The sequence below is a fragment of the Rhipicephalus sanguineus genome, chromosome 5, assembly GCF_013339695.2.
Source record: "Rhipicephalus sanguineus isolate Rsan-2018 chromosome 5, BIME_Rsan_1.4, whole genome shotgun sequence".
Taxonomy (NCBI): Eukaryota; Metazoa; Arthropoda; class Arachnida; order Ixodida; family Ixodidae; genus Rhipicephalus; species Rhipicephalus sanguineus.
The window spans coordinates 168,116,968-168,140,344 of record NC_051180.1 but is presented as its reverse complement, the minus strand read 5'-3'; the positions used below and the strand labels follow the sequence as shown (position 1 = coordinate 168,140,344).

At 45.6% G+C, this 23,377-nt stretch overlaps 1 protein-coding gene across 1 annotated transcript in view; it reads left to right on the top strand.

Moving 5' to 3' along the window:
- LOC119393014 (uncharacterized) overlaps positions 1 to 18,144 on the top strand; it is a 39,093-nt gene extending 20,949 nt beyond the window's left edge. Inside the window, exons 2-3 of the mRNA XM_037659879.2 lie at positions 17,227 to 17,557; positions 17,930 to 18,144. Coding sequence (XP_037515807.1) covers positions 17,227 to 17,506 — 280 coding nt within the window. The 3' untranslated portion in view covers positions 17,507 to 17,557; positions 17,930 to 18,144. The remainder of the gene's footprint in view (positions 1 to 17,226; positions 17,558 to 17,929) is intronic.
- Positions 18,145 to 23,377: the final 5,233 nt, after the last annotated feature.

The following is a 23,377-nucleotide window of genomic DNA, read 5'->3' as shown; positions in this document are numbered from 1 at the left end:
TTGAATTCAACCAACCGCGCAACGCTAACCGCGGTATAACGCTAGTGTGAACGTTCGATGACGGGTAGGTCTCACGAACACGGGGAATCAAAACACAAAGTTGTTTTAGCTACAACCGTAACTGGACTTTCACAATGCGAGAAGACAGCGAGTAACCATTACTGTAGTCGTTGCATGCATGCGGCCGCGTTACGTACTGATACAGGTAGTCGAAACGAACGAAAGCGGTGAACTCGGACAGCCAAAACAGAAGGCGAGAGAGTGCTATGAACAAGGACATACTTGATTCTCCTTACTGCGGTGATCCACGCTTGTCGCCTTTATTTTTCGTGCGACATGCCCAGGAACCGATACAGTTTCACACGTGAATCGCGTGCTTTGGTGTTATCTGCACTGTTGTGGACGCCCACGACACAGCAATACTTCGGACCTCGCTTCCGCGGGGTCGCTTTTGCCAACGCGGAAATGCAGCTTTGCACAACGAGGCTCTCGGTTCAGTGTACAAAGCTGCCGGCCCGGCGCCCCAGCTCCCCTCAACGACTGAGGAACGCGCGGACGCGCGCGCGAGCATGTTCCCGCTGCCAACGAACAGACTGAGTCGGCCGCGCCTGCCCCCAGTTGCACGAGAGCTTCTTTCCAGAGCCGCAGCGCGGCGCTGTCGTCGCGCCGCAAATAAAGTCCCTATACGAAGTATAGGGGCTTTAGCCGCAAACTTGAGCTTGGGTTCCCTATGTGATGCAGGAGCGCCGCAGTACACTGAAGCACGAATCATTGGGCAGCTTGTTATTTTTACACGACACCTTGTAATCTGTGTATATAGTGACTGTCATGTATCGTTTGCTTATGTTTCGTTTTTATATGTTGAATAAAATGCTACATTATCGGAAATTGATATCTTGTCTCCGCAGGAAACCTTCTTAAAGGAGTCCTGACACAAAAATTTTCGCCCCGCGTTTTTTTTCTGCAATGTGTTGCTGGGGGCCTGTTAGTCATAACACGGCACATCGTTTGCTGCAGCTCGCGACAGATAATTAATTACAAGCTCCTCATTACCGACACAGCCTCAGTTTCGATTTGACAGAGCTTCAAAAACGACAAGCCGCCGGGTGCAACTATCACCACCTAGCGAGTGAAACGCTCGGTCACCTGAGCACACAGAACAGTGACGCATTTCCGCGCTGTCTGTCGTCGTCGGGCTCATCGTCGTCTGATGGCGACGATTTTCTTGCGGCGGGGATCGAAGGAATTTTCGACGTGGCAAATCCCTTCATGTTTGACCCCCTGGCGAGGAGCGATTCGTCGGGAAGCGCGTCAAAACAGAAATGGCGGCTACGACGTCATCGTAACTTGTACCGGCTGCAATGGTTACGTAGGGGAAGTAGGGGGGTCACCTCGGGTCACCTCCGAGGGTGTCGATGCACTAGGTGCGGCCTATAATGCTGGATCGCGCTCGCGAACTTCAAAATTCATGTAAAATACCTTCCAAGCTTTATTCGCTGCCGATATTTTGCAGATGGTACACGCACGTACACGGGAATCGATCCAGCAGGCTATCTCGGCCGCGAAATTTTGTGTCAGTACCCCTTTAATGTCGGGCCGGACCGGGCCGGGCCCGGACTTTTCTTTTTGTATGTGGGCCGCGCGCAGGAGCCTCGAAAGAAAGACGACTCGACTCGTTGGTATCCGTTTCAAGACTAATTTATTGTAAACAAGGACTAGAAGGTTCGAAAGGAAAGTTAAAGGGAAAATCGGAAGGAAGAAAGGTCAGAGACGGTCCCACGGAGCAAACGGTGCGGTTGCAACCCCTTTGGTCCCGTCGGATTTGTGTTGGTGGCCAGTCGACGTCCACTTCGCGACCCGTGTAATCGGGCGGCGAAGATCAGACCTGTCCGTCTGCTTCGACGGCGTCTTTTTGACGGGAAGGTCTGCGGAGGACTTCGGAATTCTCAATAGCGCAAGCGCGCAAAGCCCACTGAACTTCGAGCTCCGTCTGCTATGCTGTTAATTTCAACGTATCTTTAAGTAACCTTTAAGTAAACAACGCCGTACAACGGAGCACATCGGAGAAATGGTCAAAAGTATGCGCATGCACGCTATGCAAGTGCAAGTGTTCTCTGCTGTGCTGTTCTGCTAGGCGTATTCGATACCGGTGCTACAGTGGCTAGAATACTAGAAGTGTGATCACCGCCAAGCGGCTGCAATGGGAGGTAGTGACGCCGCCTTGCGATGTTTCCGCTAGGTGGCGCGCGCTGTCGTATACACGTCAGGCTCACAGGCTGCGCACGTTGTTCAAAGCTGGAACTCGCCGGTTAGACGTGATTCTTTTGCCTGTTTACGCTGTTCTTTCGTGCTACATTTGCTGGTCGGACAGCCTTGTCGTGTTTACGTTATGTCTTTTGCGGAGTGTGTGCCATGAGCAGACGTCAGAGCCACTGTTTTGTGCCCAGATGCTCAACTGGGTACAAATCGTGCAAGCAGAAGCTTTCATTGTTTGGAGTCCCGAAGACGACCATTTGTTCCAGCAGTGGCAGCGTAATATACCAAGAGCAGACGAGCCTTTGGAAAAGAATGCTGCCGTTCCAATCCCCGAGATCCAATCGAAAAGCTATTCGGGATGATTCGTCAGTTATCCGGGTGCAATGATCATCCCACATCGACCCAGTTCCTTACTGCCGTGAATTCCCTTAGCTTTTGCAATTTGGTAAAAGCACCAGACACGGGCAACTGTGCAGGTGACACACTTACGTCATTAGTTGGAATTGATGAAGTGGCCATCCATGTTGACAATTTACTGGACACTGGACGAAGATTCAAGTGTACTACAGGCATCGACTCTCCTTTCTGACCATGTGTATCCTGTGCAAGTCAGTGACGGAAGACTGGTGTACTATTTGGCCGGCTATGTGGCACGGAGGAAACTTATGGCAACGAAATGCCAGGACTGTTTTGAGCAGGCGCTCAAATCCCTCGAGAACGCAGATAAGGATCTTGCGTCATTCACAGCATTCTGTGATGTTGGAGGGCTTTTGTACCTGTCACCTGAACTATTTTCATTTGTGGAGGCACTGGAGGACACATTCACATCGTGGTTCAGTTATTATAAGCTCTAAAGGGACACTATAGTTGAACTTCTTAACTCAAAGCAGACCGTACCATCCGTATAGTGTGCGACGCACACAAGCAAGAACTGACGAGCAACATGATCTAGCTTTTTGTTCTCACACGGCTTCACTTCTTCACGAAATCTCTAAACAAACAGAGAAGTTCTGCAAGAGAAAGATCAAAGCACCTCAAGTTTCGAAGGGCGATGTTATGTGCATCACCATGTAATGTCCTAGCTTTCTTCCCTACTTTGATTCCCCCAACTTTAAATAAAATGTGTAAGAAGAGTAAAATGCTCTCCGATTTTCTGTGCAGTTGTTAATTGAAAAATATTTCCACTGTGAATACGCAAGAATACTTAAGTTCTTGAAAACTATCTCATGCGAAATGTTAGGTATACTGTATAACAAGAAGAAAATTGATATCAATGTCATAGTAGCATTTTTTTTTCGTGCTTCTTGAGGTTGCTTATAATCTTGTGAAATGGCAATCCCGCCAAAATGTTAATCAGTTACATTTCTCAGCATCAAGGAACGATCGCAAGCAGTGGCAAGCTTAGCTGGCCGCGATGTTTGCGAACGATGTAAAGCTTCACTTATGATACTGTGCGTACGGTCATACCATACGGTGATAATGTTTGATAATATCTGCCGCAAATTTCATTTCTTTATGAGGCACTTACGCCCTTCATTATAGTAGAGACACTAATAAAAATTTACGGCGCAAACAAAACCATATGAGCCACAAATCAGCCTTGACATGGCAGCTTCGCTGCAGCGAGCCGAGCGAGCGACGTGTAAGCTACAACCAGCGCCACCTAGACAGCGCCGGTCCAGGCATCGGTGGAGAGCGTCAGCGCAGGCGGCGCGGTCTTCACACTTCCCTATTCTAGCCACTGTACCGGTGCTTCCTGCTGCGTTATCGGTATCTTTGTTTTCTTTTTTTTATTAATTCCGCAGCCATCCGCCTGGAAAGCGTGAGCGTCGAGGAGGCCCAGACACGCCCACTGACGTCGTTCTTTTTGGGGACTCAGCGCGCTCGCAGTTCAGTGTGCTTTGTGCCCTTACGCATCGTCGACAAGTCTCGTTACCTCTTGAGAATATTACACGCTACCATATCCCGCACTCAGCGATACCGCGATACTGTTAAGATATTGCAAGGGTGTACACCCGCACTCTCGTTGACGCCGTTAGGATGAACGATAAGTTCATAAATTAAAAAAATTACATGATGTGGCTTAAAGCATCATCCACAATTGTTCTTTAAGCGTGCAGCTAACACCTATGCGCAATCGAGCAAATATAGATGTAGTACAACAAGGTATCTAGAAAGAAAAAAAAACTTGGGGAGAGAGAGAGAGAGAGAGAGACTCTTTATTGGAAAAACAGAGATTTTTGCCGGCGTCAGTATATAACCGCTGGCATGCTACTCTGTGTAGGGATGGGGAAGGGGGTTGACAGACTAAAGAAGAGAGAGAAGGAAATAATAATATAAAGAAAGAATATAAAAAATGAAATGCGCAAGTGAACCTGATAGAAATGTTTACAACGAGTGTGTCAGGTAAGTGAAGCCTTTGCTGTATGAAATAATCGGGGGGGGGGGTGCAATCATTAAAGCTTTCCTACTAGGCCAATGTTTGACAAGTAATTAAACAGGGACTGTAAAACCCGTCGCTGTTTAGAAGGGCCGGGCACTGGGCCTAATATGTTGGGCAACGTTAATTGATCGTGACAAATCATGTCCATTTGTCTCTCAAACACTGCTCTCTCATCGCGGTACGCGGAGCAGTCCAGTAATATGTGCTCTACTGTCTCTATGCTGCCACAGTTATCACAGCAGGGACTAGTGGTGCGCCCTATGCGGTACAAATAACTGTTCGTGTATGCCACGTTCAGTCGAAGACGATGGTACAGTGTCTCAAGTTGGCGAGGAAGTGTTGGGGAAATTTTCGCTCTCACTTCTGGGTCAATGCAACGAAGACAGTTATCTTGTTGGAGCGGCAGATTCCAGAGGCGGTCATTTTCTTGATAGGCATATTTTTTTGCGATGTTCGAGGCGTCGACTTTAGTAAAAAATATTCTTCTGAATTTCCGGTACTGGAGTCCATTTCGGGCTGCTTCGTCCGCTTTTTTCGTTTCCTGAAATACCAGCATGGCCAGGTATCCATTGGAACTTAATGTAATGTCCATCAATCTTAGCCTTGTGATGAAGATAGGCGATATCAGATGCTACACTTGGGTGATTACCATGCTTGTGCCTGTTCCATATACTTTGCAGGGCTGCTTTAGAATCTGTAAATATCACCCATGTTTTTGGCAGTTGCTGTCGTAGTATAAACTTAAGAGCCTCTTCAATGCCATATAGCTCAGCTGACGTAGAAGATGTCGCTCTCTCAAGACGATACGAGAGGGATTTTCCTGTTGAGGGCACAAAAACTCCATATGACGATCGACGTTGCCTTGTAGAACCATCTGTGAATATGTGCGTTTCGGCTGCGGGGGAAGAGAAACTTGGGGAAGAGATTAGGTAGATCATTGAATGCTGGCTTCTGCTGTCTCGCGAACGTGCTCCAAGTTATCGCTGTTTAGTAATCTGGTAGGCAGGTGGATTCAGTCGCTACTTGTTTTTGGCATATTTGAGGGAGAGTAAGTGATGAACATTGAAAATTTAAACGTGAACTAGGACAGGCCAAGAAAGGGGCAGTCATCTTTCCAAGGAAGACTCCTCACGCATTAACTCCTGTACTGTGCCGAGTGTGCTTGTGAAGCACGCTTCTCAGACACGGCGGTTCCCTTGAAGCCCCGCGGACGCTTGAACTCGCTGAAGAATTTCACATTCTGATAAGGCAATCAACCATCTCTGTCACCCGTCCATAACTATTTCCGGCAACGAAATGTCACTTCTTAAAGGGGCCTTGCAAAACTCAAGTAGTCTACTAATGGCTTCATCAGAAGAGCTTATTGCCTCACGAATCAACTGCCGCAAAACTTTTTAGAATCCGCCAAGTACGAGCGGAGTTACAGGGATTTGCGCACGCTTCAGGCGCTTTCTCTCTTTTCGTGCCAGCGAGTGAGCCGAAATCTACGCAGGGAGGGCGATGACAAGGGGGCAAGAAGATGCGTCCCTTCATCAGCGCGTGTCATGTCTTTGAGCGCTTTCTTCTCATTTTTTCTTCGAACGCGCGGCTTACTTTCAGTGTGATCGCGCGCAGTTGAGCGGACACGTGGCGGCATCCCGCGGCGGCCACGGTAACTATGCAACTCACGATGCTCAAGTCAACCAACGGCATTGGACTTCGCGTATATGGCGCAGTAATTTAGGTATATTGTGTCATTTGAAGAGAGAATGGGGAGCGATTTCTACCTGATCTTAAGAATCGATTCTAAATTCGAGGCCGCGCGTGCTGCATTGTAATGTTCTCAGGAGCCTCGACTACCGATCGGCAGCGTTTTCTGACCATGCTGAAAAAGTGTTGCGGGGCCCTTTTAAGAAAAGGGGCTAGGTAAAGGATGCGTTGTGTGACATTGGCCTGCGTTAGCACTTAGTAAAGGAGCGCATGCGCGGTGGGTACACGTGGCCTGGTTGGGTATGCAGTATTGTCACGTGGTCGTGAAGTTGAAGAAGGCAGCAGTCGGCGTGTTCAAGACGAAACTCTTTATTCGGGCTAACTTGTGCCCAGAAGTTAAAAGTTAAAGTACAGTCAATATACGTTGTACACCGATAGCCGTGAACAGAGCGTCGGCCGTCGAGTAAAATGCACATCTTTTATACGTGTCTTATCGAACTTTCTAGCGTTATCGCTATTGCCCGCGTTAGTTCCAGAATAAACTGTATTATTCGCATGCGGCGCACAGTCTTATCGGAAGATTCTAAAATAATCTGGAAGTTTCGCAGACACTCGGGCGCGGTTTGCGCACGGCAGTGGTTACACGTGTAGTGGACCGGTTACATAAAAATAAAAAGCGCGCGTGGCAATATGCTTTTTTTTTTTTTGCTGTCATAACAGAGCTTTCAGTTTATAGTGAGCGCTGTTGTCATTTCCTTTTTTGTCCCTGCCTTAGCCTGCGCTTAAATTTCCAATGATGCATGTTCACCAACTATCTCGACTTCCAGTCTTACTTTAGATTAGGTGATTGTATTGGGATCTGCTATGTCGGCTTTCGGGCACTGGCCTACACGTTCCACAATGTAACGCCGTCCGAATCTAGCGTTATCTATGACGAGGATTATTATGATATATTTAATGAAACAAAAGTAATCGCGATATTTTCTACAGAACGACTATAGAAAGGAAATTTTTATAGTAACTTTCACATAGTTAGCAATGGCCGAACGATCATAATTAATTACATTCCATGTACCGGTTATAAAGTATTTCGCAGCGAATGATTAGCGTGATTTGCGATAGAATTTACTGCGCTTCTACGTGACGTCACTGTACAATAAAAAAAAGTGTTCTTTCCTTTTTAATTTCAACCCTATGTATGCTAGGAAAATCGAGTAATCACTGCTTTAGGAGAGTGGTTAATTGGGCTAGTTGGTAATTCATATTCATAGGTTTGCAGTGCAGACAGAAGTAGGGATTACGACAAAGACATTTCTGTGTCTGCGCTGTAAACCTAGGATAATCACTGCCAGCACAATGGAAAGTTGGTACAAGCGGGTGTCATATTGTTTCCTCTGTCTTTTTTGTTGTTTTTTTATGCCGGGTGGAGTGCCATGATAATAAACTAAGGTTTGCTTTTGAATCATGTAACCAAGAAATATGTGTGAGTGGTTGTCTGGCTGGATGCAAAATACAGGCCAATCTAGTATCGCGTTGGTAGCTTACTGGATCGATTTTAATGCAAGTACATGAAGCCTGTTCTCGCGAATATTTCACTGCAATATGCAACTAAGGCAGCTCTAGGCCCCTTATTAGTAGGTAGTGCGAATTTATTTCAGGGGCACGAATAAAGCTAACCCTTTCCAGCGGAGCGTTAGGATCTAGGACAGCGCGACATCACGGCATCTTTGCGCTTCGTAGTATTGAGTACTACGCCTATAGATATCAAATTTCCCCAGCAACGAAACTGATATACGTGGAAGCGGTTACTTAATATTGAAATAAACCCTTAATATTTGCTCTAGTGCTCTTGAAACAAAGCCTGTTGTGAAAGTTCCCTCCTTTGAGACGGTAGTCAAGCATCCATACGCCCTGTGGAGTGAGGTAGATGCGTCGATCTGGGGATAAGCAATCACTCGCCTTTCAACACTCGAATGATTGCGAGGCTTCGTTGCGTCACAGATGGGGACAGTTGCAGTCTCGCGAAATTCGGACCATTTGACGAGGCTGCAGGCACAGCTTACGTACCGGTGTGCCTTCCTCTCAAGCTTTCCAGCACACTGGTGGCCTGTTTACGGAGTCCGATCCTATTACGTTCTTTTGCCCGTATTAAATTTAACGCTCGCTTCATAACGAGTCAAACGGAGTCAAGTGTCAAGGCAGAACAACATTCAAGGTGACAGCCATCCTCGCGGGCGCGTCAAGTGGGGGAGGGGGGAGAGGGGGGGCTGCAGTTCTCGAAACACGCGCGTGGGAAGGTGTAATACAAAACGCCTTTGACACCTATCCGAGAGCGTGCACGCGTTTGCGTGCCTCGTCTTAATGCTAGCAGCGCATGTTAGAGAACGCCTCCCCGTAATGGTATTTCTGATGTTCTTGCCTGCTGTAGCCTGCTTGTTTTGTCTCTTCTAAAGAGATTCAAAGAGCGAGATGCTGTTTCTTGAATTCTTTATAAGCGAATGCGGCTTGATGTGCGTCCTGCTTGTTATCTGTGCTTTTCTAAAAGCAGTGAACGAGAAATAAGAGTCCGTCGGCGGTCCGCTCTCCAATGTAAGCTGCAACGCGGAAGAAATGAAATAGCTCGCAACGGGTTAGTATGCTCAGGCGTCTGTAGACATGCCTTACGAGTTAGGGTGACTTGAGACGCTAGGCCTTGAGCGTTTTTTGTACGTTCGTTGGTTTCTGCTTTAAGCCGAACACATGTATATTCAACTTTCGTTGCACTTAATTTTTTCGTGTTCTATCATTTAAATCTTGTGCAAAGGAGCTCTAGGAGGTGTGAACAGGATGACTACCGCACTTGCTACTTACGTGGGCTTCGGAAAATCCCTTTTTTTTAAATCTCGGTTTTCACACAGAGCTCGGTTTTATATGATAGTTTCCAGCGGATCGCTGCGTGCTTAACCACAAACAACAGCGATTACCGTACCGCCATTGGTCGCTGCGGTGGCGCGCCTGTCGCGCGTGCTGCCCGTTGCTGTACGGTCGTGCACTGGTGGTGAAATATAAAAGCTCTCTCTAGGACAACATGTGAAGCCGAAATTGCGCACAGCAGGAAAATACTGGCTTTGCGAAAATTTTATACCAAACTTGCGTTTCTCCATGCGCTCTTCAAGGAGCCGCTCAAGATGCTGACGAACGCTAGAAAGAAGCGCCGCTGCTCGATCGAATACAAAAAAGGCTTTTTTTTTTGTTTTTTGTTATCGAGCGGCCATGAAAGAAGGCGCACAGTCGATGCCGATGGAAGGATGCAGTTTACGATAAATGTCTGCGGCTGACGCATCCTTTAGGCAACTTTCAAACAAGGTTTTGCGCCCCTAAACTTAGCTCGCACCCACCTTCACTGAGTGGAACAGTCTCTACATTTTGTTTCTGTCAACGGCAACACATAACTTTTTTTTTTTCAGTATATCTTTCATCCCATACATATCGTAACGTCTTTTTTGTGCATTGCGCTCCGCGTTGAAATTAGCACACAGTGGTTGTCGTTCATGTTAATTGAAGACAAGACCACATACACCGAGGAGTTGCACATGGTTGCTGATATGAAAGTAGATTGAAGCACTTACGCGTAGAAGATATCACTTTCTGCCACAAAGGTGATAATAACGTAGAAAATTACTGCGATCACTTTTTCAAATGTTAATTACAACGCTGAACACTCGACAAATTGTGTTTCTATTTTGTAAAGAGCCGGTTTATCGGTTCAGGGTTCTGGGAATATGTTGTGCGATTTCCAAACTGAATTATTTACAGCGTGCAAACCGCTGGCGTTGGTACTGGCAAGCCGCGTGAATTGCGGCCATCAAGCGGCGAACAAAGTGAGTCGTAATGCAGCTTGATCCGTTGAACGTGTGCTAGGGAACGTCCACGTTCGCATGTCGAAAGAAGGCGTCACTAATTCGATGTCATTGGTGACTGGAGAATTTCGGTGCGAACTGCGGTGAGTTCCACTGTAATTAAAAAAGAGTTAAGTCGCCATTGCAGGAGTACATCTACGGACGATGAGCAGCACGAGAGCGCCGGGAAAAAAAATTTGCGTCCACCACAATGACATGTGCGATGTTAGTAAGTAACTCGCAAAAATTCAAAAACCTTCACTCGTACTTTGAAAAGGGGCTAGGTAGATTTGAAAACGGGCAAGAAGAAAGGAGGGTAACGACTCTGCCTTGCATTTACGAAAATGCTCACCACAACGCCGTGTATTTGGATGGTGTCTCCTGGGGCTTACTGCGTTTGTTGTCTACTAAAGTACGCTGCATTGCCTTCTAAAGAAGATGAATTCTGAACGTGGTAGGATCTGCGAATATTTGTTCTGACAGTGTCGCTAAATGCGAAAGCGAAAAAAATACTTTCTTAATGGTGTAACTACGTAGCAGCTTTAGAGTTTCGGCGCAAGGAAAAAAGAAAATAACCTTGACATTAAGCATCGCTTTTCATGATGACTTTACTACCGCGAAATAGATAACGACGCTGGGGTTACCAAAAATTAAGTTTAGCCGCATACCATTGCGGACAACCTGCGAAAATTCACATGCACTAAGGCTTAGGTACAGGCTATGGAAACCGCTTGGTACTAATTATTAACCCTCTGCAGTATGCCCAGTGCGAAGATGCAAATAACTCAACAGAAATAAAGCCCCTAACATCTATGTGGTTTACAGTCATCAGGTGAGTTTCCCTCTGTCTACGATAACACCAGCCTTTTGCTTATCTGCTAGGATAAACACTCCATGCCGAAATCTTTATTTACACCTGGCTGTCATCAGATGTCTCGTTTCTGTGCCTTGAAATGCAACCTCGTCGCACCAAACAATCGCACCAAGCATATCACCCGTCTCTCCCTTTCTTTCTTGCCGAAATAGGCCTCCGGCCTCTTGGCTTATGGATATCCAAACCGCTGCCAGCCCTGTTTATATACGCCTGTTTGTTCACTAGTGCATATCATTTTTTTCCTGCCTGTTCATGTTTCAGTGCGTATTATGTTTCGTTCCAATGCCTATTATGTTTTGTTCCAAATGGCGACACAGTCATGCGAAGATTTTGTATGGCATATCTTTTTTTTTTCTAAATCCTTATTCATGAACTGTCCTAGTAGTTCGTTTCTTTGACAGATCACTTATTTATTTGTAGCACCTTACATCGCTGTAGCGAATTGTGTAAGGAGGCAAGTCAGAACAGTGTACGTACAATCAAAATGAGTAAAAAACAGATGACTAAAAATCATGCTGCACAGAATTTAAATACGGCTAGTCTATAGCATAATATATCATGCGTAATACATAAAGCACGATGCATAATCTCTGCATATCTAGCTATGCTAAACGATCATTCCGATTTAACAGTTCTAACAATCTTTCTGTTCTTCACATTACTTTAATTCGCTATTTTGCACTGCCTCAGTATCTGCATGTCCTTGGGGTGAAAAGAACGATGAAGCTGGCTCGGACTAGAGGAATACGACGTCTCTTGCCGACGCTTGGGCGCCAGACATATTTATTGCAAATACACCAAGTCTGCAATCGTGTGCCTCCTTTCTTCGTGCAACAATATCTTTGAGGATTTATTTGTCCAAAATATACGTTTAATTAAATTCTTTTGTGGCTAGCATTCTGATATTGATATAAAGCACGCAAAACTAAAGCTGACATATGCAAGCGCAAACTACGAACTTAGTGGCTTTATACAACAAACACGAACACGTAACACACGAGCGCGTAACAAAAACTGACTGGGTCCCTTATGCATTCGCTTAGGACAACTCGAAGGTAAAAGCCATCTTCTTTCTCTTCTCAGTCGAAGTTCTAATCCTGCCCAGCAACCCTTCGAAGCTTTCTGCACCTAACGTGGTTTTGCATTGCCTTCAAGATCGGAGGCACCTCCCCTGGTTTTGCATTGCCTCCGTGATTAGACCACCTTTGACCAAGCTACGATGTCATGTGGTGACGTCATAATAACGTTACAAATTATGGCAATATGTGACGTCATCGTGAAGTCATATGAAGACGTCATCACGTGATGACGATTTTTTGCCTCACTCGTTTCTGACGCCGCGGGTCAAAACCCTTAAATGCCTCATCAAACGCGAAATTTGACCGACGGTCAAATTTCGCGTTTGGTGAGGCATTTAAGGGTTTCCCCTGAATAATTTGTATAATCATCGTCGGTGTATTTTTATTTTCACTGCAGGACGAAGCCCTGTCCCAAAGAAATCAAATTTATCGTATTTTGCGCGAGCTCGTTCTAGTTCATGCCTACATTTTTTTGTAATAAAATCCTTCCAGAAAACCCTTAGTCTTCAGCGGCGCCTCCCATCCCTCGGCATGCATTCACCAAAAGATACCTACCAACGTTTTCCTGTTAATGTCAACTTGCGTATCCGCAATAATCCTTTGCTCTCTGATACACTCCGCTGGGTTCATCTCTCTCAACGTTGCGCCTGTCATTTTTCACGGCATAACGTGCTGCCTGGTACGGGTAAAATGCCATAACTGTTCTCTTCGTTTCAAGAACAGCGTTCAATAACCGGTCTTTATTTAGGACTGTTTCCCGTATGCACCCCAGCCGATCCATTTTCTTCAACGGATTTCCTTTTTTCCTGCAACTGAACGTGATAACCGTGACCACCATCCCCACTTGCTACAGCAGTAGGGGAGGTGGAAGTAGTGGCACTGGCTCGAGAGCCAGATTTGGAAAGGGGAATATGACGGGCCGTGAGCGCGGTCACGCTTGGGGGGCTAGCGCACGCTCGGCCAAGGTTGAGATCTCGGTAGTCTGGCCCTGGCGTTTGAAGGGTAAAGGCCGACATTCGTTTCTTGCCGTGGCCTCCGTGTTCTCTTTGAGGTCTTCAGCTGGCCACTCACTCGAAGCTCGTGCCCAGCTTTTCTTAAGCCTGGAGCAGGCCCGTAGCCAGGAATTTTTTTCGGGGGGCCACTTGCTGATAACCTTGACTTTTGATAAAAATCACCTATTCTCATTATTCCGTTTTGGTAAAAACACCTACTTCACCAGAATTTCGGGAGGGGGGGGAGGCGGACCCTAGCCCCCCCTCCCGGCTACGGGCCTGGCCTGCAGTGAACAACACTAGAAATTAATCTCATTACCTGGCCCTTTTCTCGATCACTGTTTCTCCCCCCCTCCCCCTGAATTGTTGCAGTGAAGAAAGGCAGTTGCGGAGTCTTTATAGATGTCGGCTAAGGTAATAACACCTGAAAGGCAAATTGTCATCAATTCATTTGTGAAACAAGGCTTCAGTGAAATCCGCCCGGTGTAATCCGCCCTCGCTTTCCCAGTTGCTAGCCTACTGGTTAGCTCGAGTGGCAGAGTGGCCATCACGGCAAGGTGTCGGGCATAAGTTCGATCCCAGAAGCTTCCGATTTGTAATTTATCTGCAAACCAGCAGGTTTGCAAGTTATCTGTAAACCAGCAAATTTGTGTGTTATCTGATTTATCATATGGTTGTGGTTTGTCCTACAACACCCCTTGCTTGCACGCGCTCGCTCTCCGGGTTGAAGTTAAGCGTTTCTCTCATCTATTAGAAATGGCCTGCCTGAATATTTTGTAAAATACTGAAAGGAGCATGATCGGTCTATACTTGTTCTATTGTTTTGCCTCTCGCTTTTTGTATATTGATGAAAAGTTCGCATTTTTTTTCAACAGCCTGATACTCTAAATGCATTATGTTTTGAGTGCCGCAAGTTTCTTAAATACAACTTATCCTTCAACCTTCTAAACTAGAAGAGCGATGAATTGGGCTAGTTGGTGGTCGTTCATGGTTTCCTCGTTGTGCTGCAGATGACGAGACGAGGACGGTAGGTCGATACAGGGACACAGGACAGGTGGTGCACAAACTTACAATTGGTTTATTCACATCTTGCGAAGTGTCAAATATAAGTTAACAATCAGATGGGATAGGGTGAAGGAAGGGAAAGTGCGAATAAGGTAGGTAAAAAGTAAATATAGATAATGCAAGCATATGACGTGTGCCATCTTGAGCTCATACAAATTTTTCGCAGATCAGCGTACGCCACTTTCTAGAAATTTTATTTCTGCTTGCGTTAAATGTAACGAGGGTGTGCTGATGCATTCAGATGAGCCCTGTTCATCTTAACTGCAAAAGAGGAATGCATCAGCACACCCTCGTTACATTTAACGCAAGCAGAAATAAAATTTCTAGAAAGTGGCGCACGCTGATCTGCGAAAAATTTGTCTGAGCTCAAGATGGCACACGTCATATGCTTGCATTATCTATATTTACTTTTTGCCTGCCTTATTCGCACTTTCCCTTCCTTCACCCTATCCCATCTGATTGTTAACTTATAATTGACACTTCGCAAGATGTGAATAAACCAGTTGTAAGTTTGTGCACCACCTGTCCTGTGTCCCTGTATCGACCTACCGTCCTCGTCTCGTCATCTGCAGCACAACAACGAAACCATGAACTTCTAAACTAATCAGTATTATACGCAACTAATAAAACCGACAGACAATTAAGCCAAGAAAATGATATGGGATATTATTTATAGTTCCTTAACTGTATTGTAATGATTCTCACTTAAAGAGAATGAAATTCAAGTGAACAAAAACTCACCCTTTCTGTTGGTGGGATCCGAACCCACAGCATTCGAATTACGCGTACGATGATCTGCCATTTGAACTACGACGGATGGTACTACCCCGTCCATTCTTTTGTAGGATATTTATGTGTGCTTAATACCCGGGAGTGTTAGTCAGCGCCACCCATAGACCAGGCGGTGTGTGTGGAACACTTTTTTTTTGCCAGAGGGCGTCACGGGCACGTGCATTTTCTGTCTGTGGGTTTCATTAGTAGTGTATAATACAAAAAAAACGAGCCCCAACTTTCGTACTAAGTTAATCGGTAGGTACTAATGGAACATAATTATCGAGTCTGACTGATTTCACTCGAGGTTGGATAAGTGATCTTCGAATTGTACAGTTCAACAGTTCAGATTATAAACCTTCTGCCACCTTCCCTATGTCAGCGATATCGCTCATAGTATTGCAGGGCTTATCTTTCGTCGTATGTATTTTTATCTTTCGTATTCTCACTTTCCGTTTAGCTGATGTGACGCTTCCCCCTTTTTGAACTGTGTCCTCTTGGCTTTCTCTGATGCAGCCGTTTTCTGTATCACTTATTTTCCTCTTACTTATCTGCTTTGATAACTCAGCAAAATTCTGTTTGATTTCTCACTCAGATACAAACATGTGCTGTAAGAGTTTTAAGTATTTGTGATTGAAGGAATGACAAGAACTAGACATTCAGATGGCCAGACGTCTCCCTCGTTCAGCGTATAATCAAAACATGGGCATGAAACCAACTAACCCTGGTCACAGCTTTCCTTCATGCGTTGTAATTTTTTTTAGTATTCCCTTGGTTTAATAAAGCTTGCCCTGTTTGTTTTTGCCTTGCTGCTTCACCTTTTCCTTCAGTTGATGATACCTGAAGCAGTCTACTTACGGTTTCGTTAATCCCCTGTACGCTGTGTTCACCTTCCGTATGGTGCTTACAATGAAAATTCGATATGTATTCAAGAGTTCAGGCAGTCATCGTCACTAAGTAGCCTAGCCATTTATGAAGGTGATCTCTCTTTTATCTGACCTCATCATCATCATCATCATCATCATCAGCCTGTCTACGCCCACTGCAGGGCAAAGGCCTCTCCCATGTTCCGCCTATCAACCCGGTCCTGTGCTTTCTGTTGCCACGTTATACCTACAAACTTCTTAATCTCATCTACCCACCTAATTTTCTGTCTTCCCCTCACGCGTTTGCCCTCTCTTGGAATCCAGTCAGTTACCCTTAATGACCACCGGTTATCCTGCCGACGTGCTACGTGCCCGGCCCATATCCATTTCTTCTTCTTAATTTCAACTATGATATCCTTAACCCCCGTTTGTTCCCTGACCCACACTGCTCTCTTCCTGTCTCTTAAGGTTACACCTATCATTTTCCTTTCCATCGCTCGCTGCGTCATCCTCAATTTAAGTTGAACCCTCTTTGTAAGTCTCCAGGTTTCTGCTCCGTAGGTAAGTACCGGTAAGATGCAGCTGTTATATACCTTCCTCTTGAGAGATAGTGGTAGACTACCGTTCATGATTTGATAATGCTTGCCGAATGAGCCCCATCCCATCCTTATTCTTCTAGTTATTTCACTCTCATGGTTCGGCTGCGCGGTTACTACCTGTCCTAAGTAGACGTACTCCTTTACAACTTCCAGTGTCTCACCACCTATCGCAAAGCGCTGTTCTCTGCCAAGATTGTTCCACATTACTTTAGTTTTATGCATATTAATTTTCAGGCCTACTCTTCTACTTTCCGTATCCAGTTCAGTAATCATGAGCTGTAATTCGTCTCCCGCGTTACTCATCAATGCAATGTCATCAGCGAATCGCAGGTTTCTGAGATACTCTCCATTAACTCTTATCCCTAATTCTTCCCAATCTAGGGCCCTGAAAACCTCCTGTAAACACGCGGTGAATAGCATTGGAGAGATCGTGTCTCCCTGTCGTACGCCCTTCTTTATTTGGATTCTGTCGCTTTCTTTATGAAGGACTATAGTGGCTGTGGATGCGCTGTAGATTTCTTCCATTATGTTTATATAAGCTTCGTCGATGCCCTGATTCCGCAGTGCCTGCATGACTGCCGATGTCTCCACCGAATCAAATTCCTTCTCGCAATCTATGAAGGCTATGTATCTGACCTCATACTACCATAAAACGTAGTCTGCTTTGTCTACACCTAACGATCTATTTAACATGAGTGGGTTGTATCGTTTCAGGACTGCGGGCTACCTAAGCGGAGACCAGGATCCCAGCGAAGGTGGCGGATACCGGAATATACCACCAGCCGAGCGGTTCCAGTTGGAAGTCGCGGTTCCCTCACCCCTGGTGCGGCACTCATCTGGCAGCAGTCCGGCTGTATACGGAAGCCACCCTGGGTCACAGTCCACCGACTCAGCCGACCCTGCGCACGCGACGGCGGCTAGGGCTGCGGCCGCGGCGCTCCTGGGACACAAGCCCGACGCCGGTCCTGACGCCGATGACTCCTACTACCGCTGATTGTGGCTCGGGAATGGCAAGGAAAACGGATCGGAGGCCTCGACCGTCGAGGTACTCGCTTGCCGGTTGCCCGGTGTCAATCCTGATTTCTAGTTTCACTTCAAGCTGCTCATTCAACGTAACTTAAGTCCATACTCAGAGATATGCGTATTTAAAGCCAAGCCATGACTTAATTGTTCAAGTGCGGCAATTGTATCCCGACATGAACATGGCCGGAGCACTCAGTGCGTGTCTGTGGACAAGTTCACGAGAGGCGCTACAATAATGGCAGCTGTTCAAGTCCAGTCGCGGCTTTAATATGTTGTCACATTTCTTAACATGGTGGTTAAATGATCACTGCTAACATTTGCTTGAATACGCATATGAGTTTACTTTTGTAGATACCGAGAAACTGGCAACAACCCGTCATTTTCTTTTTCGCAGGACCTGTATCGAAGGGCGAGCCCCATGCGCTAAACTGCACCGAAAACTAGCATGCGAGAAACTTGGATTGAGAAGGACCACATTGGGCAGTGGATGAACCCCTTCCAAGTATCCCATCTGGCAGTGATAGCATTGTCCTCCAGTGCTCAAACGTGCCCTCAAGCCAACTTGTTGACTCCGAATGTCATTTGTGAAATAAAACCCAAGTACAATAAATGACCGTTATGCTCTCACAATAATTATGAATGATCGAAGGCCGCTAAATGAAGAGCACTCCGCGACATTTTCCGCGACATCGTGCGTTATAACTCTCCCCTACTTCTGCTATATATGAGGTATGATTGTGGACTCGTAATGAAACTAGGTAATTTTATAAAGGCTGAATACGATGATTGAATACCAAACATAAGTTATCTCTAGGAAAAGCTCGTAGGACTACATACTTGGGGGATGTTATCAATAAGAATAATAATAATGATAATGAGAAGCAGGCTTGGATATCCAAATGTGTATCAGATATATAAGCACGAGAACTGGCGTTTCCGCACCTGCCTCAATAAGGACCATGCCACTTAGATAAAACAAGCTGGAAAGTCATGGGATAACAAGCGGCTAACGCTTGTTGTCATATCTCTTTGTACATCACCCACACATGTAATTCGGTTATTGTTACGAGGATCGGTTGGACCGAACGCTGCGTGCTTATATGGTGAAATGCTACGGACACTTCGACAGTCTATGTCTTTAGGGCGCTCAGTATCTTTCTGCTGTTTTAACAATGCATGGAATCGCTGCCAGCGGTGCCATAGCCTAAACGAAAGCAGGCGCTGCCAGCTGCAGCCGTTGGACACTGTTTTTCATAAAACATGAAGTAAAGTGTAAGGCGTCCCCTAATCACCGCAACCGAAGTGCATGAAAAAGGAAACTGAAGTCTTATGCTTACGCACAAGAAAATGCACAAACAGCACAGAAAATGCACGAACATAACTCGCCAGGAAATTTGTTACAAGCTTGCAAACCATTTTCGATGTGAAAACAAAGCCTTCCTGACGCGCGAATTAGGCCGGGACGTTGTTTCCGTAAACATGCTCGGCAGTGGATAGTGGTGTAGTCGAGAAGTACGTCAGCTAATCTCTAAGCGTTGTCGAGAGGTCGTTCACACGGCCGAGGCTGGTGTGAGCAATATAGTCACTAAAGAGCTGCATTTGGTTGGCAATTTCAAAAAAATTATAACCCCATTTATAAAAGCGGATCATGCGGATCATCTAGCAGAAGCGGAAAAGCGGATCATCTAGCAGAAGGAGCATGTGTTAACAACGTTCGTATATTAAGAACAACGAGCTTGCTCGCGGGTTATGGCACAGAGCGTAAAAAACTCACAGGGTCCCGTGTGCACTCACCTAAGACGACTGGAAGGCGAAAGCCAGTTTCTTTTTCTGTTCACTCGATGTATTGATTCTGCCCCGCCACCCTTTCAAAGCCTTCTGCACCTAACGTGGTTTTGCACTGCCTCCAGGATCGGAGGTACGACATCTCGTTTTGCACTGCCTCCGTGATAGGCCCACTTTAAACCAAGGTACGATGTCCTGTGATGACGTCATCATGTGACGTTACGATGACATCATAATGACGTGACGAATTTTGGCGATCTGTTACGTCACCATGTGATGTTGATTTTTTGCATCACTCGTATTGACGCCAGCCGACGCTGGACGCCGGTCAATTTTCGCGTTTGATGACACAACTAAGGCTTTCGCCTTAATATGTTATGTCCATGAATTTACATAGTTTTGTTGGCAGTGAGTGCGGCGGTCAAGGGAAGTGGAGATTGAAAGCGTTCGCTGTTTACTATGGTATCATCTTAATGTTATGTGGACATATGTATGGTGACTGCGCATCATGCCGCAACTTGCATGCTAGTATTGCGGGCACTGTTATGATGAACGCTCAACTGCCAATTTGATGCGTTTATTGTTGCCCAACGCTGCCTATCGTGACTCGCGCGATTCAGTTGTCTGTATCCAGTGAGTCATGCCAATCATATCTCGGTTATCAGTGCCCTCTGCTATTAAAAGTTAGAACACCGCTTAAGGCTATCACACGGATGAGGTGATGTTTTCTGTGATAAAATGTTCGGTGAGGTAGACCTTTGGCCACATTTCATCGATCAGTAATTTCTCGCTCTCTCTTTTTCTACGCTCCAACATCGGGCTTCTCAAGGAATAGGAGCATAAGAAGCGATAAAGCAAACCAGTGTAAACGCCAAAACGCTTCAATAGGGGTTATGACGCCACGGTGCACCACAGTCAAGGTTTCGTTTAAGTAAAATAAATATTGCTCTGGTCTTTATTTCCAAACTGACCTGTGACATTAATGGTGTTTGTCCCGTCCTCGCTTGAACACATTTCAGTCGTAACTCAGTTGACCTCCCAATATGATGTCGCTTACGATTTTTTCCGGTTCTATTTTCGTCCACAGCTTCGCGAGCATGTTAATTGACGTTGTCTGTACTGTGCCAGGTGTCGTGACCCAGAAGGTGATCTTGTGGCAGCCGTGCTTTGTGGAATTTCGGCGCTTACGATGGTAGTTCCCTTCATCGCGTCTTATGCTTCTAAGCCTTGAGCTTACAAAGCGACCAAGCGGGCCTCAGCGAGCGTCGCAACAGCGAAGTGTGCTGCTAGCATCTTATCACCTTCTGGGTAATGACGTCACCATATATTATGCATTAAAGAAACAGAACGGAAACTGGCTGTAAGAAATCTGTTATTTATTTCATTTGTTCATTAGCGCGACAGCGTTAAAGAGCTCGTTTCGCAGAAATTCCGACGTCGGCGTCTTTGGTAGCGAGCCAACAATCGACGATACAGCTAGCCATAAAATCATGACTCTGAGCCGGAATCGAACCCAGGCCACCTGCGTGGCAAGAAGATGCCTTACCACAGAGCCAGGCCACTGCTTCAAACCGTTTCGAAAAAAAAAAAGAAATAAAACCCTACGTGTGTCATGTATAATGCGAGGAGTCGTGTACACACGTGTAAAATTGCGTGGCAGAAGGGTGAACTCGCACCAGGCATCACACCACCTGAATTGTCCAACGAGTGCAACGAGTTGGTAGTTTAACGAGTGGGTAGTTTAAAGGCCTATCCCATACAAAGTCAGCAGGCATAATTAATTGTGAGCACCAGCAACAACATCAACAAAGTGTGCAGGTGAGTAATAATGATTGTTGGGGTTTCACGTCCCAAAACCGCGATATGCTTATGAGGGACACTGTAGTGGAGGGCGCCGAAAATTTTGACCATCTGGTCTCCTTTAACGTGAAACTAAATCTCAGTACTCGAGCCTCCCGCATTTCGCCTCCATCAAAATGCGGCCGTCGGCCGGGATTCCATCCCGCTACCTGCGGGGCAGCAGTCGAGCATCATAACCACTATATACCACCATGGCTGGTGTGCAGAGGAACGTAATGCCTTACGGACACGTAGTTGGTACTTCGCTAATTCCTAATATGCTGAATTAGGGCGCAGTGGGCGCTTCGCAACTAAACTTGCCGTAGGCATCCTAGGAGAGTTCCAAACGGCGAAAAGTTCCTTTCCTCGCAACAAGGTTGAGGTGTTCAGCGAGAACCGAAGCCTGGATAGCGAATGAGAAGGCGATGTAAATGGGGCTCAATATTAGCTATAGCGTTCTACTTTTGAAGGCGAAGATCAAGTATCCTTCAAGATTTTTTTATTTATTTTCACAAACTGCAGCGCAGTTGCAGGGCTGTCACAGAAACGGGTAAAAATACGCGGAAGAGCAAATAAAGCAGGTGAAGAAGCGAGATGTCATCAGCGTAATTCAACAATAACTGATGAGAACAACACAATTATATAAACAGAAATATGCAAACAATTAGAACATCATAGCATGTAGAGAAAAAACCGATACAAGTGTATAGTATGCAGCCTTTTGCAGAAATAATAATAATCTCGGCTTTAGGTAGCGAAAGACTGTGACCTCATATACTGTTCCACACATCAATAGCCCAAAAGGAAAAAAACTGTACTTGAGAAAAAAAAAATTATGACACCTTCGCAGTAGATGGTGCCAAGCTTGAAAGAAGAGCGCAGCTTGGGCGGTTTGTTTTTCCTTATTGTTTTTCTTTCTTTCTCTCTCTCTCGTGCATATCCTCTTTGTACCTGTTTCTTTATATCTCTTACTCTTTCTTCTCTTTCTTCCCTTTATTTCTCTCTCTCTCTTTATCTGTCTCTCTCTTTTTCACGTGTTGGTTTTCGTTTGACACTCTCCCATGCTGTACACGGTAGCGGGGCTTGACCAATCCCTGTGGCGCATACCCACCTGAGGAGTTTTGCACGACGGAGCACAAGTTACCGACAGCTTAAACAGCTTCACTGTTCAAATCAATCCAAGAGAGAGAGAAATAGTAGACGTATTCATTTGAAAAAATTTCTTAGGAGAGGTGACTTTAGTCCAGGATGCCTTGCAAATGAAGCACAGCTGCATCAAGGACATGAATGTTTCTGGTGCATGTTAATTTGGCAGCCGTTAGATAGTTGTCATGTCAGGAACACTGCGATGAATCGAAGCGTGAATCAGTTTCAGAGACTCGGCATCGCGTTGTTTAGAAGGTGATGTTAGACCAAGGTGCGTTGGGTGGGATGACGGTAAAAAATTACAGTCATAGTGTCAGTCGATTTAAAGAAGGGTGTATTTATAGATCGATTCAATTCGATTTAGGACGCCAATTTTACAACGACGCTAAACAGTGGCCCGATGCTCAAGAATTTGCTTTATGAGGATCACTCTAAATTATTCAGTTCCTTATGAGGCCATACACTACTTTTTGTGTAATTTTCAGGTCACCAACCCTTATTTGACGATAAAGAATATTAATAAAGAGACGGTTGATGTTCCTTCGATAGAAATTAGTTACATAACTTAATAGTGAAACCTGCCTTCATAGAAATAGTCGCACCTTTCTTTTTGGACGTCATGGAATACAAGGGAAGGGACTTGCACAGACTTTAAATTTCAGATACGGCAATGTGATTCAGTTGTCTATATTTTTTCACATTTTGTCTTTGACGCACCACGGAATCGCTAGAGAGAACCACGAGCAACACATGTGAAAGGCGTAGGTCAAGGTCCTCGCATCCTGAGACACTCAAAGCGCGGACCTCACAGTGAGTGACAGCTTCGTTTCCTTCGCTCGTGGAATATCACAGGCCCCCATAAACATCATACGAAGAGGAGAGAATGCCCCTGCAATAGTTTTATAAAAATAAAATAACATAATAATTAGTCGCAAGAGGCTGATGAAATCAAGAAATATGGCTATCATGTTTCTAGAGGGTGTGTAGAGTGCAATCTGTAAGAGTACGTCCACTGCGGTTTGTCTCCAAGGAAGCAACGTTTCTTGTTCTATGTACTCTTATCGCTAGTAAT